The sequence below is a fragment of the Thermobia domestica genome, chromosome 5 (genome assembly GCF_964235325.1).
Source record: "Thermobia domestica chromosome 5, izTheDome1.hap1.1, whole genome shotgun sequence".
Classification (NCBI taxonomy): domain Eukaryota; kingdom Metazoa; phylum Arthropoda; class Insecta; order Zygentoma; family Lepismatidae; genus Thermobia; species Thermobia domestica.
The window spans coordinates 58398289-58414439 of NC_137458.1; the positions used below are offsets into that span (position 1 = coordinate 58398289).

The 16151-nt window shown below is 34.8% G+C and overlaps 1 protein-coding gene across 1 annotated transcript in view; it reads right to left on the reverse strand.

The window, feature by feature from the left end:
- The window catches only part of Ttc7 (tetratricopeptide repeat domain 7), a 55016-nt gene extending 39397 nt beyond the window's left edge, over window positions 1-15619 (reverse strand). The window contains exons 1-5 of the mRNA XM_081758690.1: window positions 15369-15619; window positions 9640-9791; window positions 7720-7888; window positions 1879-2034; window positions 841-967 (exon numbers count right to left, since the gene is read on the reverse strand). Of these exons, the coding sequence (XP_081614816.1) occupies window positions 841-967; window positions 1879-2034; window positions 7720-7888; window positions 9640-9791; window positions 15369-15492 (728 nt within the window). The 5' untranslated portion in view covers window positions 15493-15619. The remainder of the gene's footprint in view (window positions 1-840; window positions 968-1878; window positions 2035-7719; window positions 7889-9639; window positions 9792-15368) is intronic.
- Window positions 15620-16151: the final 532 nt, after the last annotated feature.

Consider the following 16151-nt stretch of genomic DNA (forward strand, 5'->3'; position numbering starts at 1 on the left):
AAAAATCATCCCTGTATTGGCAGTGTTGCCAATACAGGGATTTCCCACCAAACTAGTGTTCTTGCTTAATGAAAAATTAATTCAGACATTTTCACCCAGGGAGAAAATGAACCCTTCGAAGAGAAATAGAAGATTTTATCCTGTAAAAATTGTTACGATATTTAACCCTCAAAGGACGAAAGGTCAGCGCATTTCAGTGCGAAAAACGGGGAAACGAGGGAGTAAACGTGTTCACCGACATTTATTCAAGCGACATTTTAATATTGACAAATTTAGTTTAATTTAAAAAGTAGTACTTTTCGATTGAACACTGCCAACCATGTTTTATTCTTTCTACCCACTTCGTTTCCTTCCCTTTTTCGCCCACTCGCTCCTACGACATACACTGGCGAGTTGAACTGATTGATTGGTTGTTTCGGAGTTTAGCGCCCCGTTCAGCAGCGATGCTAAATGAGACGTGGACCTACAGCGTAACGTGGGATCAGAACCACATGAGCCTCTGCCAGCAATCGAATCCGGGTTTCCCGCGCCAACTGGTAAGTTGGAAATGACTGCAATCATATATCTTCCCGCTGAAGCTTCTTTTGTTAATACATACTGACTTAATTGATCTGCCATATCCTAATAGTTTCCACTCCTCTAGTGTAGTTAACTTTATTGAACTCTACAAGACATTAAGCCTACAAAACGAATAAAAGAGAGTATTTACTTTTCTTGATAAACTATATGAGTGGCCTGAACAAATAAGTGCTCACTTGATCTCCCATTCCCAATTATCGACTAGTCTTTTTTCATGTTCACTTCTTTACTTACGAACCTAAAGTAACTGGCGAAGATTACCTGTAACGATTAACCGCATTTAGAACTTTCCCTGCCTGGATATGAAGAATGGGAGCTCTTTGCAAAGCTGTTTCAAGGACTGGTCCTATTTGCCTTTCAGGACTTGGAGGCTGAGGAGAATTTGAACCTGAAAATATAAAAGAATATACTGCAAGTTACAGCTTTTATTCTTCATTAAACATCAGTAAATGTTATAATAATGAAAAAAATAAACTTATTTACCTTATAGTGAGAAATTCTTGGAGATTTCTGAGGAGAAAATATGGGAATAAACTAAATAACAACACATTATCAGGTAAATAAGTTTTATTGTTATAAAAAAAAGATTGCTTTATTTATCCGGTGATGCAGCATAACGTGAAGTATATGCTACCACTTTCAGTAAAACCTCTTATTACCAAGACTAATGAAAGAATTGAAACTACAAGTGGATAAAAAACATAACTCTAATCGTTGTATTCTATGGGTGTTATCGTTAATTAACCAAAAAATAAATAAATAAATAAAACGTAAAGATTTTTTAGCAACGAAATTTAAGTACATAAATAAATAAACGAAATTTAAGGTAAACATTTGCTGCAAAAAGAGATGGGTTTAACAAGCGGGTGAATGAAAATACAGAAAAATGTATAACTTCACAATAACTTAGGACTGCCAACAATTACTGAAAATAACAATACTTTTCACTGTTTTTTATGTGTCCTAGAGATTCTAATCTGATAGTAACTATCCTAGGCTGATTTTGGTAGGCAATGCTGCAGCCTTTAATTTCCAGACACTAAATGAAGAGCTTCGGTTTCACAAAGAGTTTCATGTACTGTTTCACTATTACTCCTTTCAAAGGAAACAATGAAATCAGCTAATAATCACCTAGACATACGAACTCACTACTTGGTAGCACCTATTATCTATATATATATATATATATATATATATATATATAAAACTAAGATTCTACTATTTACACACGCATTTATATTTTAAAATGTGAAACTGCACCTACCAATCTAACTACCACTTTTGTTCACAACAGCTTACCTGATTGACTCTGGGATTGTTGTATTTTATCCTTTTCTTGTAGGTAGAGTAGCGTAAGATCTCCAGCTAATTCAAAGCATTGGACTACTTGTTGCTCCCATTCCGCTTGTCTGTATTTTGATGATGATGAAGGAGGAACTTTCTCTAAACACAAACCTTGTAGGAAAAAAATACAATTAACAGCACAGGTTAAACAAAAAAAAAAAAAAAAAATGAAAAGAGAAAGAAAAGAAAAAACTTCAAAACTAACCCCTCTGTCCGAAAATATGGTAAATATTTGGAATTATTTTTGTTCTAAATTATGGTATACCTTTCAAACACTTAAGACTTACTAAGTAAATCTTAAGTGTATAAATGAAGTTTAATTGATGTTGAATTTTAGTTTATCCCGGGCTTGTTATGAATGCACTAAAATAGCTAGTAACCGTCTCTCATAACAAAGCTTAGTCTTATTAACATGAGGAACCTTATAGGAATTACCTCATTTAAGCATACAGCTCTGCAATGTCAGAAGAACATTATCAAGCGTCTCTTTCATTCGTTAAAGGCATTTGCAACACACATTCGACCAGTTCGTCAATTGTATGTGCCGAAACTTTATGTTGCAAAGATTGTACGAAACTGAAAAAGCAAGATTCAAAACGCATACATAAGGACTGTTAGGTAGTTAAGATTTAAACTGAATACGCCAGCCATCCTTAGAACCATTAGCTAGAAGTTGTTCATCGTCGTCATAAGAATGAGGATTTGCATTATTCTCTTGTACATGTTTTTCATTCTTCTTATGAGTTGCGGGAAACTTGGACTTGATCGCCGGAATTAAGTTCTCAAGAATCATTTTTTTTACATTCTTCTGAATTGAAGGACTCTACATTTTTTGTTACCAAGGTTCCTTTACTTCTTTTTCTCGAGTTTTCTTTACCGTATCTTGATAAACAGAAGATCATATACCAATTTTTTCATCAAGAAAGATTTTTCGATATGGATTATAACGTGGTCAGACAACAGCAGCCATAAAGATCACTTTGACTATAAAACTTTCGCCTTTGCAAGATCGGTGGGGTTCTTGGTCTAGCATGATTTAATAATATCTGTTCTGCGTTAAATAAAACTATTTCTCATCTATGTGGACATTACTCTTAAAATGTACAAACCTTCAAAACATTCACCCGCTTTCACTTTTGTTCAGCAAAACTTTAATCTCTTTAACTTGTTTTGATTTGTCAGCACAGGTTTAACCACGGATGTTATAAAATAGAGGATCTGCCCAGACGTATCTTCATCCTATGAATCAATGAAGCCAAAAATACAACCGAGCATCGTCTGAGCCGGCACGTCTGATTGGCTACTCTCGTTTCCGCCATGATTGTTGGCTCGAAACATTGCGATCTTAATGGCGCGGAACGGGCAGAGTAGGTGTTGCGAAACCATGACGTATTACTTCACGATTTTGTTTGTATGGGACAACACAAACCACAAATTGATTCTCGACGATCGTTCTTAACTTTGATTAACTGTTCAGAATAAGCCTTACGTTTCCGTCCACATTTGCTTCTTTCTTGAAGAAAGATGTGAACAGATTTGACTTTCTTCGTACTGATTTTGAACTGTGTCTGCAAAATTCTAGGCAGATGTGTTAATTCAAAATCAGCTGCAACTTTATTTATAGCATCATGTTTCAGATTCTGACCTTATTTCAATCGCAACAATTTTTGCAATATGCCATTATGCTGCTCAGCAGTTAATCGCTTGAACTTCGAATTCATTTTCAAGACTTTATTATTTGTATGAAAATTTTCCATTTTCTACGCAAGATTAGGATAACAGTAGAAATATTTAACTACTCACATAATTTTACACACCGAGCCGTCGAGATTCGACGAGCACGTGTCTTTACTCTCTATTGAATACGGATATCGAACCGGGTTTAGCAGGATGTTTGAAGGAAAACACAAGTTTTCCCTTCCACACCCGCGGGCAAACCCAACCCCCCCCCACCACCACCACCACCACCTGAGCAGTAGCGGGTCCTGCCTTATATCTTTCCATTCACAGCTCGCAACTCTGTTTACATTTTTGACGGATACAATCAAACACCTTGTCCGTTATTTGACTGAACTATGAATTTACAAATAAGAGCACTACATTCTGAGTAGTTCTTTGTGTCTCATAAATCTTTACAAACTTTTCAAATGTATACCGTATTTTCGGACAGAGGTAGTACAAATTTACAAACGTAAGTAACATTTTATCCATGTCTGAACCACCCACATATAAGAATTATCTTCATATTCGAACAACCACAATCAAGAACAGTTCAATTTATTTCTGTCTTAAGAGTCTTCTACACTAAAATCCTAATAATAAAAGATAAATGTCTCAGTCTGTCAGTGTGTATCTGTATGTTACGCTAATTTCTAATAGTAAACAGTCGCACTAATATACGTCAAATACCTGCACTACCTCTTGCTTGCCTTACGCTAATATATATCGTTAGCTGCTATCACATGCTACTCTATGATTTAAATCAACACAGTTACGTAGAATGACATCCTTAGATAACTGAATAAACATGGATGCAGTTTGGGGGGGTTGTTTGATTTGAAGTTAGCATTCCGTTCAGAACCGAGGCTATCTGATGTCGACCTACAGTTTAATGTGGGATACGAACCACATGAGCTACCACCGGGAATCGAACCTATGACTCCCGCGGCAAAGGCACATACGCAAACTCTATAGCCACTATGGAGATCTGGGGTGGTTGGTGGACAAACTCCAAATAAATAAATAAATAAATTTGTTGATTGTAAACAATTAGAGCTTTCGATTAAGCGTGATTTCAATCTACAATAAACAGCGAACCAAAGGCTTAGGGAAACACAGTATGTTTAAAAAAGAACAAATTGTAATCCAAAAGCGGAGATTCGAAAGACAAAACAGAATCTCCTATCAACTGTCAGAACTCTACATGGCGGTTTAACTACGTAACTATAAACTTACCCAAGGACTACAATATTTTAAACACGAATACACAGATTACAAAATAGAAAGTTATGTTACTTGAACAGGGCATATTTCGCGGAAAGAAGAAGCAGATAAGCCAAGCTTTCCACCTTAACGTACTATCCCGGAATTTCAGTGCTGACATTGTGGAATCACACCAAATCTAAAGAAGTAACCCCAAAACTCTAAAACCTAATACAGGAAGAAGAAAAAAAAAAAAAAAAAAACTTTGATACACTTGTAGCTTCATATTTAACGAATCTGCTTCTTTACGGACAATTTTAAGAATGCTAGAACAAGTCTGAACACTCGAACATCTGATAACTTTCTTTCCAAAACGGAAGATTGAATGCAGAAATCGCAGACGTCTTCTCAGAGAACTGTCTCAGAAATTAGTTTCTAAGGATGGGCATATGTACTGATGTACACGATTACGATTTTGAACGCGTACAAAGTTTTGTGAGATTCAAAACTTGTAAAAGTATCAATCAAAAAAAAAAAAAAAAAAAAAAAAACGTAACTAGCAGCGTAAGAAAGAAAAGGAGGAAGAGGGGATTAACCTCTTCCTTGCTGAGCTGGAAATTATGGAAAAATAAGCATTTACAGGGCTCATAGTGGTCTTGTCTCTTGTAAATAGTTAAAGTGACCAAAAGCACACGAAAAAGTGACCAAAAACACAAGAAAAAGTGCCCAAAATCTCATCATGCCCCTTTTTTCCTTTTTCAATTTCTCCATCACCTCTTTCTTTCTTGTTTTGTTTCATTTTTTTTTCTTTACTTTTTCTTTTTGAGCTTCCTCTTTTCTTAAGTTTTCTAAGTGTGCTTTGTAGTTACTGTAAGCAGACTTAACTTCTGAGTAAGTGGAACCAGTTCTGGCCTATTTCTGAATTTCTTCATCTCAGACATCATATTTAACTTAGCACTAAAAGTTTTCAAAGCCATGAAATATTCAAATTCACCACCTACTCTTAAGAAGAACATACAAGAAGCATAACACAAGACGAACATGATGAACCCCATAAACACACACAGACACAACGTTGAGCGGAGCGTTAACTATTACGAGAGAAAATTAAAAGACTATTATGATAGAAGAAAGAATAGACACAGAAGGATTCTCAGCCCCACCTTGAGAGCTTAAGCATGCACCAACCATCCACTGTGCTTTAGAAAGAACGAAAGTTAAAGTGGGAATAAAGCTGACTGTTTCACATGTGGCAGCAAGTACTGAAGCTTTCAGAAGAGTAATGAGTAACGAATTAATGCCTTTTTTCATTTATTTTTATATTTTTGTTAGAAAAGAGGCAATGAAAAACATAAATCACACGAAAAAGTCACTTTTAGTTAAAATAGTGACTCGCTATGAGCCCTGCATTTACTATAGTATGATACATATATATACTAAAATAAAAGTAAACTTGTCCTAAATGGACATGAGACTGATTGCTTGAAATCCCCCGCCTCCCCTGGTGAAATTCTCCGTCCGCAACTAGACATGACAATAGTGCTTTTGCATTGCGACAAACAAAGGCAACGAAAATAAACACTGTACACGTACGTTGGATACACCTTACTTTGAATGCATTCCAGTGGTTGGAAACGGGAAAACTGTTCAATAAATTTAGGAGCTCTAAAAGAAAAGTAATGAAATGAAGTGGAATTTCTAATTTTACGTTCCTTTATTAAGTTCTTTGGGGTAAAGCAGACGGATAATTACTGAACGTAAAGGAATTGCTGAAACGACAATGTGTGACGAAACAGAATAACTCAGAGATAACTCCTGGACAAAATGTTGACGCTACAAAATCACGAAGTTCTTTGGGGTAAAGCAAACGGATAATTACTGAACGTAAAGGAATTGCTGAAACGACAATGTGTGAGGAAACAGAATAACTCAGGGATAACTCCTGGACAAAACGTTGACGCTACAAAATCACGAAGTTCTTTGGGGTAAAGCAGACGGATAATTACTGAACGTAAAGGAATTGCTGAAACGACAATGTGTGAGGAAACAGAATAACTCAGAGATAACTCCTGGACACAATGTTGACGCTACAAAATCACGTGGCCGGGGATCGTACCAGGGACCTGCAGCACCAGGCGTGAGCGCTTTACGAGTGAGCCATCGTGACCCCGAAAATAACTTTACTGAAAGTACAGCACAACTGACATGTCTAAAACGAAAAGAATGGGCACAATAGCTCAATAGTAGAAGAGTCACCAACGTAGAAAACATTGTCCTTCCAGATTGGGTCATTCCTTTTACGCAACATACTCCCATCGAAAATGTACCAACAGTTCTTGAGTGCCAGTGGCAGTCGTATAATTCCATAAACTCTCAAAGAATGGCACTCCAGTCGCCTGTGTTAATTTATCGACTAACTCATATCTTCAGTCTACTTCTTCTTAAAATTCTAAACATTAGGAGTAAAATATTTACAAATGATTAATGTACTCACGTTGCAAAGTAAATCTCTACATCTATTCTTATTGGTAGATGACATAAAAGAATATAAGTATGAACCATATTGGTTTGAATGTAATTAGCACGTTGGATTTTAAAAATTATGACAATGTAACTATATCAAACCGAAACAAATATTTACTACGTACAATATGAAAATTCATGTTGTAGCACGGCTTTTTCTCTACATACATTGTTTATATGATATAAAATAATACTATGTAATTAAAGTTACTACATTAGAAATATCTATTGCCACCTATAATTTATTTTGCTACAAAAATACTCTGTCAAATTTCTGTCAATTGAGCATGTGTCTTAAGTTGGTCACTTCTACTGGAACCAGCAATGACCAACGCAGACATGTATGCTTACCTTTAATAGCATACGATTCCGCCACAATTCTTAAGCTTCTGCTTGGTAGCTGCTTCTCAGTAAGGGAATGCAATTCAGCTTTGTTGTAGCTATTTAATGATTCTTCGAACATACCCATGGCGAAGTTGAGCTTTCCCATTAACAAGTATGCATCCAGAGCAACGCCCACCTTTAAAATAAGTTACTGCAATTAGTACACTGTAATTAATTATTATTTAATTGTAAATTTAAAAATATTACCACAAAAATGTCGAAAAAGAAAGTATTATTTTATGTACAATATCATACTCAATGGCGGCTTTTAAGGGAGATCACATCCGCAAAAATATAATTTTATCGCTACAAGCTACGTATTTATTAAGAGCATTTTTTTTTTCTAAATGCAAACAGGCAAATATAAAAACAAATACAGTAAATAATATAAAGAACATATGAAAATTATACATATATTTGTTCCAGAAAGAAAAGCGGGAGCAGCATTTAGAATTAACTGCACGCCTCATTTTACACAGAAACAGTTTAAATATATACTTAACGAACTCTTGATCATTCCCTGTAGTATGGAAGTGTGCTGCTTCTACTAATATGAGTGCAATTTCATTGAGAGGCTCTTCAATTCGTACAATTTTTTTTTGCGGTCAATTTTGACGCTGAATTTTTCTATTGTCTTTCAACTGTAGTTTTCTACGAAGTAAAGTCGTATCAATATTTACAACTTGTTAGAGTGTTATTTCTATATACATACTTGTTTGACTTCGTGTCGTTTTACCTATTCCCTCCTATATAATAAACACTATTCCCTGCGCTTTGATAAGGAATGTGAAAAGTTTCGAAGTATCAGCAAGCAGAATAAGAAGTCCAATAAGCGATGTGTAGACCTGTATACTGCTGTTCATTGAAAGCACAGCGAAAAGTCTTTTCAATATTTCACTTTTTCAGTATAAGAAATATGGAAAGATTGATTTTACTTAATGAAATAATATGATGCATATAATATAATAGAAGTTCTTACTCATCTAAAATATACGAACAAATACCTATTATAAACGGTTTCAGTGACAAATTCGCGCCATTGTCGGTGTGATTTTTAAAAACCTATATTGCTAGAAAAACTATACTTTTCTAAAATCATAATCTGTACAAATAATGGCTGTAAGTTGGTAAAGAATTTTTCTTGGGTTTCTTTGCTTTATGTTTATAACCTGAGATGTCTTTCCATTTCTAGTGTCCAGTCTTGAAATAAATAGACGTCGAAAGACTACTCATCTGTGGGCAGAAACACTAAATCACTCCACACCATTTAGTTCTGAATGGCGTACATGTAACAGTTACCGCCACTTTTGAAATACTAACAACTGAAACCTTATGTTGATAGTTGATCTATCTTATAGTAGATATCTTCAGTGCGCTTGGACGGCGTACATTTGAACCACGAAAGTACCTATAATTTTGATTTTCGTAACTCCGCTTAAACATTTTTGTTATATATATATATATATATATATATATATATAAAGGATACAGGGGAAAAACACACTAAGTCTCATTTCGTAAATTTTTCAGGTTTTAAAGCATGGACAAAATGGGTTCTTCTTTATATAGAATTTCTTTAATCGTTTAGAAAATGGGATCAAGCTGTTACTTTCACAGTGTTGTTAAACTATTGGTAAGATGCCACCTTTAGATCATGTAATTTGGACTTAGCGTATTTTTCTCTTGCACCTTTCATATATAAAACGACGAAGCAATATTAAATCACTATAATGTCCTGAAACTTTTCTTTCATGATCAACAATTTTCGTACAAAACTTTGACTTAACTCGTAATATGTAATCTAATAATCAAGAGTTCTAACCAGTTGACAAGGATATATTGTACAATCATGTAAATACTTGTAACAGATATCACATACGCACTTACCTTCACTCCCTGCTCACTTGCTGCATACATAAGGTATCTTTTCGCTTCAGCTAAACCACTTTTAGCTTTACCAATATTAGCTTCTATCGGAGGAACTTCTTCCAAATATGCTTCTAACTTTCCTTCTCCAATCAAAAAATTGGCTAAGCATTCTGGAATGGAAACCACAGTAATGAAACTAAGCTCAGCGAGAGTTAAATTCAATAAAAATATCAACAAACCTAAGAATTATCATACTGTTAGTGTCGGTACAAACATTCAGGCACTTTACATATATGTGCCTAGGCGAAAAATGCTTTAGAAAATGATACTAACTTCATTTAAAAAAAAAAAAAAATTAAAAAAAATTAAAGTTGTTGATTTGTTGCTGTTGATTTAGTGGTGTCCTTAAGGTTGGAGAACTAGCCATTATAGAAAGAAGTATGTACGTTAGTTAGAGAACGTAATATGATATTCAAAGTAGTAACAATTCCAGGGATAGGAACTCAAATATTGCTGACAAATATTTACGTAATAGTGTAAGTATTTATAAAACGTGGTAACATTATGAAAGACCGTATCTCCAATGGGTAGAATCATGATATGAATAAATATTATTATGGGATCTTACATGATAAATGGACCAAATACAGTGAAACCTCTCTATGTTGGCCACCATCGGTTCCATTGAAAAATGGCCAATTTAAACAGGTGGCCAACTTACAGAAAATAAGTGTTTTTGGTGTATTTTTAGAATAGGATATCTAGTATTACCTGATTGTAAAATTTTAATAAGCAATGGCACGACAGCTAGGCTACTTTTAAATAATGTATATATAGTAATCATAACAATATACAATACTAGAAAAAATTATTACCGTATGTTTAATATATGTACCTTTCTCTTCCTAGAAACTAGTTTGGTACACTGAATTATTCAGACTGAAAACACAATAACACGAACAACCAGAAAACAGAAACATATATACGCAGTTTATTGAAACTGATATTGTAGCACACTGAATTATTCAAATTGAAAACATGAGATGCAAAATTATAAAGTGAGCAATTTATATGACTTCTTTTCGACAGTGACAAATGTTTTCTGTGCCTTTCCAAAAATAGCGAATCAATTACTAATAATAAATTTATTCATGGTGGTTTATTCTAGATGTATTTGTTTTATTCTTTTTTTACCACATATGCACATTCAAATTTTGTAGTTAACTACCTCTTGTTAATAAGCTACAAGTGTTTCCCTAGGAGCAAAAGATGTTTTGAGAAAATCTTAAGGAAATTCATATCTCGAAACCTCCACTACCTTTCGATAAGCCGTCAGGTGAAAATAGTTGACAATTGAGATGGTTAGCTTTAACTTTGCCAAGTTTCCGGAATTACTAAAGCTCTCAGCTGATGAAAGAAGCCGATATAGCTAATGGTTTAATCAAAACAAAGGGTAAACAAATACGTACAACTATTTTCTGAATTCCTGTACGTGCCTTTTCTTGCTCACATCTTCCTTGACCAACCCTTTATAACGATAGTGTTCTGACCATTGACCTCCAAGTACGAACCGTGGGATCCATGCTTCTTTGTCTCCACTCACAAATACAGAACATCTGCTTCTCATATGGGAATACGAAAGAAAAAACTGAAATCTAAGTTTTACGTCCCGCGGATATGCCGACTAGGCTAAATGATACTGTTGAGTTGAGTTTAACGTCCCGTTCAGCAGCGAGGCTATATGAGACGTGGACCTACTGATTAACGTAGAATCCGAACCACATGAGCTCCCGCCGGGAATAAATGATACTGTGATGATGAGAAATTAATGAAATGGTGGAATGAAGAAACTGGGAGGAAACGGGAGAACCCCGAGAAAACCCACGTGCGCAGTGTTTGTCCACCACAAAGTCCACACGGAGCGAGCTGGGATCGAACCAGGGATCCCAAGCACCAAGAGGTGAACACTCTACCACTGAGCCACCGTGAGCCCCAGGAATACGAAAGAGTTATAAGAAACAAACAAAACGGTACCTTGCGTGGCCACGTGCAAAACGGTACGCACGTAAATTTATCACCATAGGGTAAACATTGCTTCAACGCGGCTAACTTCCAAGATAGACAGGTGGCCAACTTACATAGTAATAAGTAACCAATGGCTTATGGGAAAATGCAGGTTTAAGACGAACCAGACCAAGATGAGCAGGTGGCCAAGTTGACAGGTTTTAATGTAACTGATTTTATCTCACATCAATTCTTCTATAGGTGACAATTCAATGATATACAAAGAGTGAAAAATGCACAGCTGGACGATAGGTATACGCATAAACGAGATCGCTTACAACAGTTCACTGTAAGCCGACACCGGAGCCGTCGATGGATGTGGAGGAGACACCAAATGCAATCCACACATTGTGTAAGTAATCAAAATATGTAGCGATCATTCGTAATAATGTATCGAAAAATCAACCAAGTGGAAAGGCTTTATGCACGCACTTATCAATAAGAAAGCTATTACGAAGTGAATGCAGTGAAATAATTATGCACAAAACATTGAAGGTAAGATCTATTTTCCAGATTTCCCTTCTTTACACACTTGTGTAGGGGAGGCTGGGGTAATAAGAGACAAAAAAAATACTCTTGCACTTGCACTGATTTCTTGAGGAACTAGCAAAAATATGATTGTACTAAAAAAAAAATGAAACCAGCTAATGTATTAACACATTTTTCGAGTTCTCCTTTCACACCAAAAAGATTCAGGAAAAATTTTGTTGAAGTCAGTGTCTCTTATTATCCCTAAGGGGTAATAAGAGACAAGGCTCTCAGTGCTTATATACATAGAATAGAAAATGAGCAGTGGTTTAAGGAAAAATCTTCAGACAATTCTGAACAATTTACTTTTTTCAGATCTGAAATATGTGCATATGTTCCCGAAATATCAAGATTTCAAAAATGAAATTCAATAGTTCGTTCGGAAAATTTATTTGATTGACTATTAAATATCAAAAACCATTAAAACAAAGTATAGTTGAGTTTTAAGGAATCTAGATACATCATGGATAAAACTCACACTACCAAATAAAAAAGAACGGTGACAAGATTATTTTTTTTGGGGGGGGAATGTCGAAAATGAACACAAAAAGTGCCTAAATCCTCAATGAAGAAAAAACATCGCATTTGAAAAATAGTTTTAGCCAACTTAACTAATGAAAAAGCTATTAAATTGTAATCATACAAGAAGAGAACATTGAAAAATGTTGTAAACCTATTGTTGATCAAATTTTATGTAAAATGTAGCCTATGTAAAACTACATTTTCGAAAAATATGTAAGATGAATATTGAACCTTTTACGATGTACAGTCGAACGAACATATGAAAAATGTACAAAAGAGTTTGGAAATGTTACGCTAGCCTATGTAAACCCAAATTACCATTTAAAAACTTCAAAAATATAATTTAAACTTCAGTTTAACATAATTAGGCCTATAGCAGGTAAGCCTTATTAATTAACTTAGGCTGAACCACTTAAACATAGGAAAAATATATAGGCCTGAGGGTAACAAATATTAAGAATAGTCCTACAAACACCTAGGCCTACCAAAAGAGGAGTCATGTTTAATCTTTCTCTTTTGGTTTCAAAAGTCCTTTTCACTTTGCTATAAACACAACGAATTTTTTTGAGCTATCCTCTGGAAATCTGGAATGGACCATTTCCATTTTCATCCAGTTTGATAGATTTATAAAACACAAATTTGGATGCCACTGTTTGAATGTCATCATAGGCAGGCCAACTGAAACCACTTAATTCTGTTTTCAAAAATTTAACCTTGCACGGTCCTTCATCTGGAAAAGCAATAACCCTCCCAATATACTAGTCAAGATCGCAGTACACGGCGTTATACATTTCTAAGCAAGATTCTGCTCTAATTCGATCAATTTCTTCTGGCAAACCTTCACCACTTGATGATGAAATTAGTTGATCCAAAGCATATTCTCCACTGTCACTATCTATACACAGACTCTTGACTGAATTGCCAGAGTAGGAATTTTCCTATTTACTTCGTATATACAAAAACTAGCAGGTTATACTCGTCACATGCGCTAAATAAAGTTGAATTGGGGTAACAAGAGACATGCCCTCAATTGACCTGAAATGCAATGTTTGAGCATTTTCCAAAATTTCACATGAATCTTCATAATCCGTCACAAAGTTATATAGCAGTCATTTCCAGATTTGTAACTCACTTTTCACAATAAAATTTGATTTTAAAACGGTCACGAACTTGTGACAACAATATAAAAATTCATATTAGTTCATAAGTGCAAGTAGGGTAGGAAAGTAAAGATATTGACGTTGAGATTACTTATTATATATATATATATATATATAAAATTCTGATTTGATATTTAGGGTATTTCTTGGCCGTGTCTCTTATAGCCCCTGTCTCTTATTACCCCGACCTCCCCTACATTAAATATAAAAACTTGTACAGAAATGTCAATGAATATTATATGATCAGAATGCCTTCAGCACATGGTACACCTACCTTTAATACGTTGGATCGAGACATGAAACTCTCTGTGAGTTAACCTTATATATGTCAAAAGTGATTTTGTAGACAGGTTATTTATGCCTTTATACCCATAATAATTAAGCAGGTATGATGGGGAACATATAATTTGCGCAGCACATTGAACGGAGAATACTTAGTAGTTCCCGTCACTACCTGGCTCCGCCCTGTATCTTAGGCACATCGTACTCATCCCGCGCTATTGCGCGACTTCTAACCTTGGGATCGAGATACGAATCCCTTTATGAGTGAAACTAGTATAGGTTAAAAGTGATGTTGTAGACAGAGTGAAGAAAATAATGTATTTTTGTATTTACACCCACAACGACTTAGCCCTCCTAAAATGAATCTGCAATTAGAAATACTGCTCTTTCCACAAGAAGCAATATTCAAAAGGAGTTAAGTGATGCAAAATAGGTCCAAGAATATTAATTTTAACTGAACTTAAAATTCAACCTACTTTAAGCTAACCTCAGCCTTAACATGCTGAATCTACTCTGCAGTACAAAGGCCTTTAAAAGTACTAAGGGTTCAATTTATGAAAAAAGAATATATCAATAATCGATGTAAGGTCTCAGAACTTGTATTTGCACTGTATATAACAGAAGTAAACTACACTTAAATTAACAATAATTTTTAAAGAACTATTTTTAAAAAGGACAGAAATTCGGTTAACCCCTGTCAGCTTTTAAAACAAGTTGGGTTAGGTTCGGTTTACCAAGATATAAGGAATCGCGGTGGGGTGTAACAGAAGTTAACCTTAAAAGTAAGGCTAATCTCTAGACGCCATGCTCATATTACATTATTCTCAAAATTCTACAAAGGCTAACATGAGTACAAGGGCTAAAGTTACAATTCACACTGTCATTATCATGCATTAAAACCATATACTCAATATTGCTGCAATATTCCTAACTCGGTTGAATAAAAATTTATTATACATTTCTGTGGGTGTACAGCTTTGAGAAAAGTATTTAAATTGTTACATAACATTTGAAGAAGACACGGAAGTATACAATCGAATATGCAGACGGAGAACTTTTTGCCCTGATGGATTAACTGTCCACGACTTACTAATAATTTGCTTTCTTAACTTTTGGATCCCGGCTAAAACATTGTTATTACATATCATCTAAACAATTAGTAATTCTATCAATCCAAATCTTTATACTTACCGTAATTAGGCGACCTTGACTTCAACTGTTCCGCTAATTCTATTACCTTCCTCCAGTTGCCTTCTTCTCTATTTTTCTCTATTTCCGTTTCAATTCGGACATTCCCTTTGCCTTTCCCAGTCATGATTATTATTTAAATCAGACAAGCACAAGGTTTATAATCAGTTTAACCTCTCACCACATACCCTACACCTCTCACGTACAACCCACGAAACCCACTGACTGACTGAATGAATCAGCTGAGAGTAACTTTACAGGGGTACCACAACCACAACTCCTTGTATCGTAGTAGTTTACCATTTCAGAACATATACAAAATAAATTGTTTGTTGTTTTTATTATACAAATAAATAAAAGATAGTTCGAGTGCATTTCTTTAGCACATAACAAAAATATTTAGGTAATAATTAAATGAAGAAAAATATTAATTCGTTCGAAACAAGTCATCCGTCCTTTAAATCCTGAATATAAATTGTGCTTTAACAAGTTATTTTTTGCGCTTTTTTTTTCCGAAGTTGGAAAGTTGTAAATAACTGTACTTTAATATTCTTGTTTAGTTAGTTTGTATATAACAACAATTGCTGAGCATACAAATGTTATATCTGTTTTCATATGGTGAATAGTATCAAAGATTGAATCTGGTACTTCTGTAAAGCCGATCAATGTTTGTAATTGTTGAAGAAAGTGGCGGATTGGAGGAAGTTGCAGCTAACGCACAATGAACTTAGAAATGGGTAAAATAATATGAATAAAATTCCAGGAGTACAGTCACAAAAATATTTG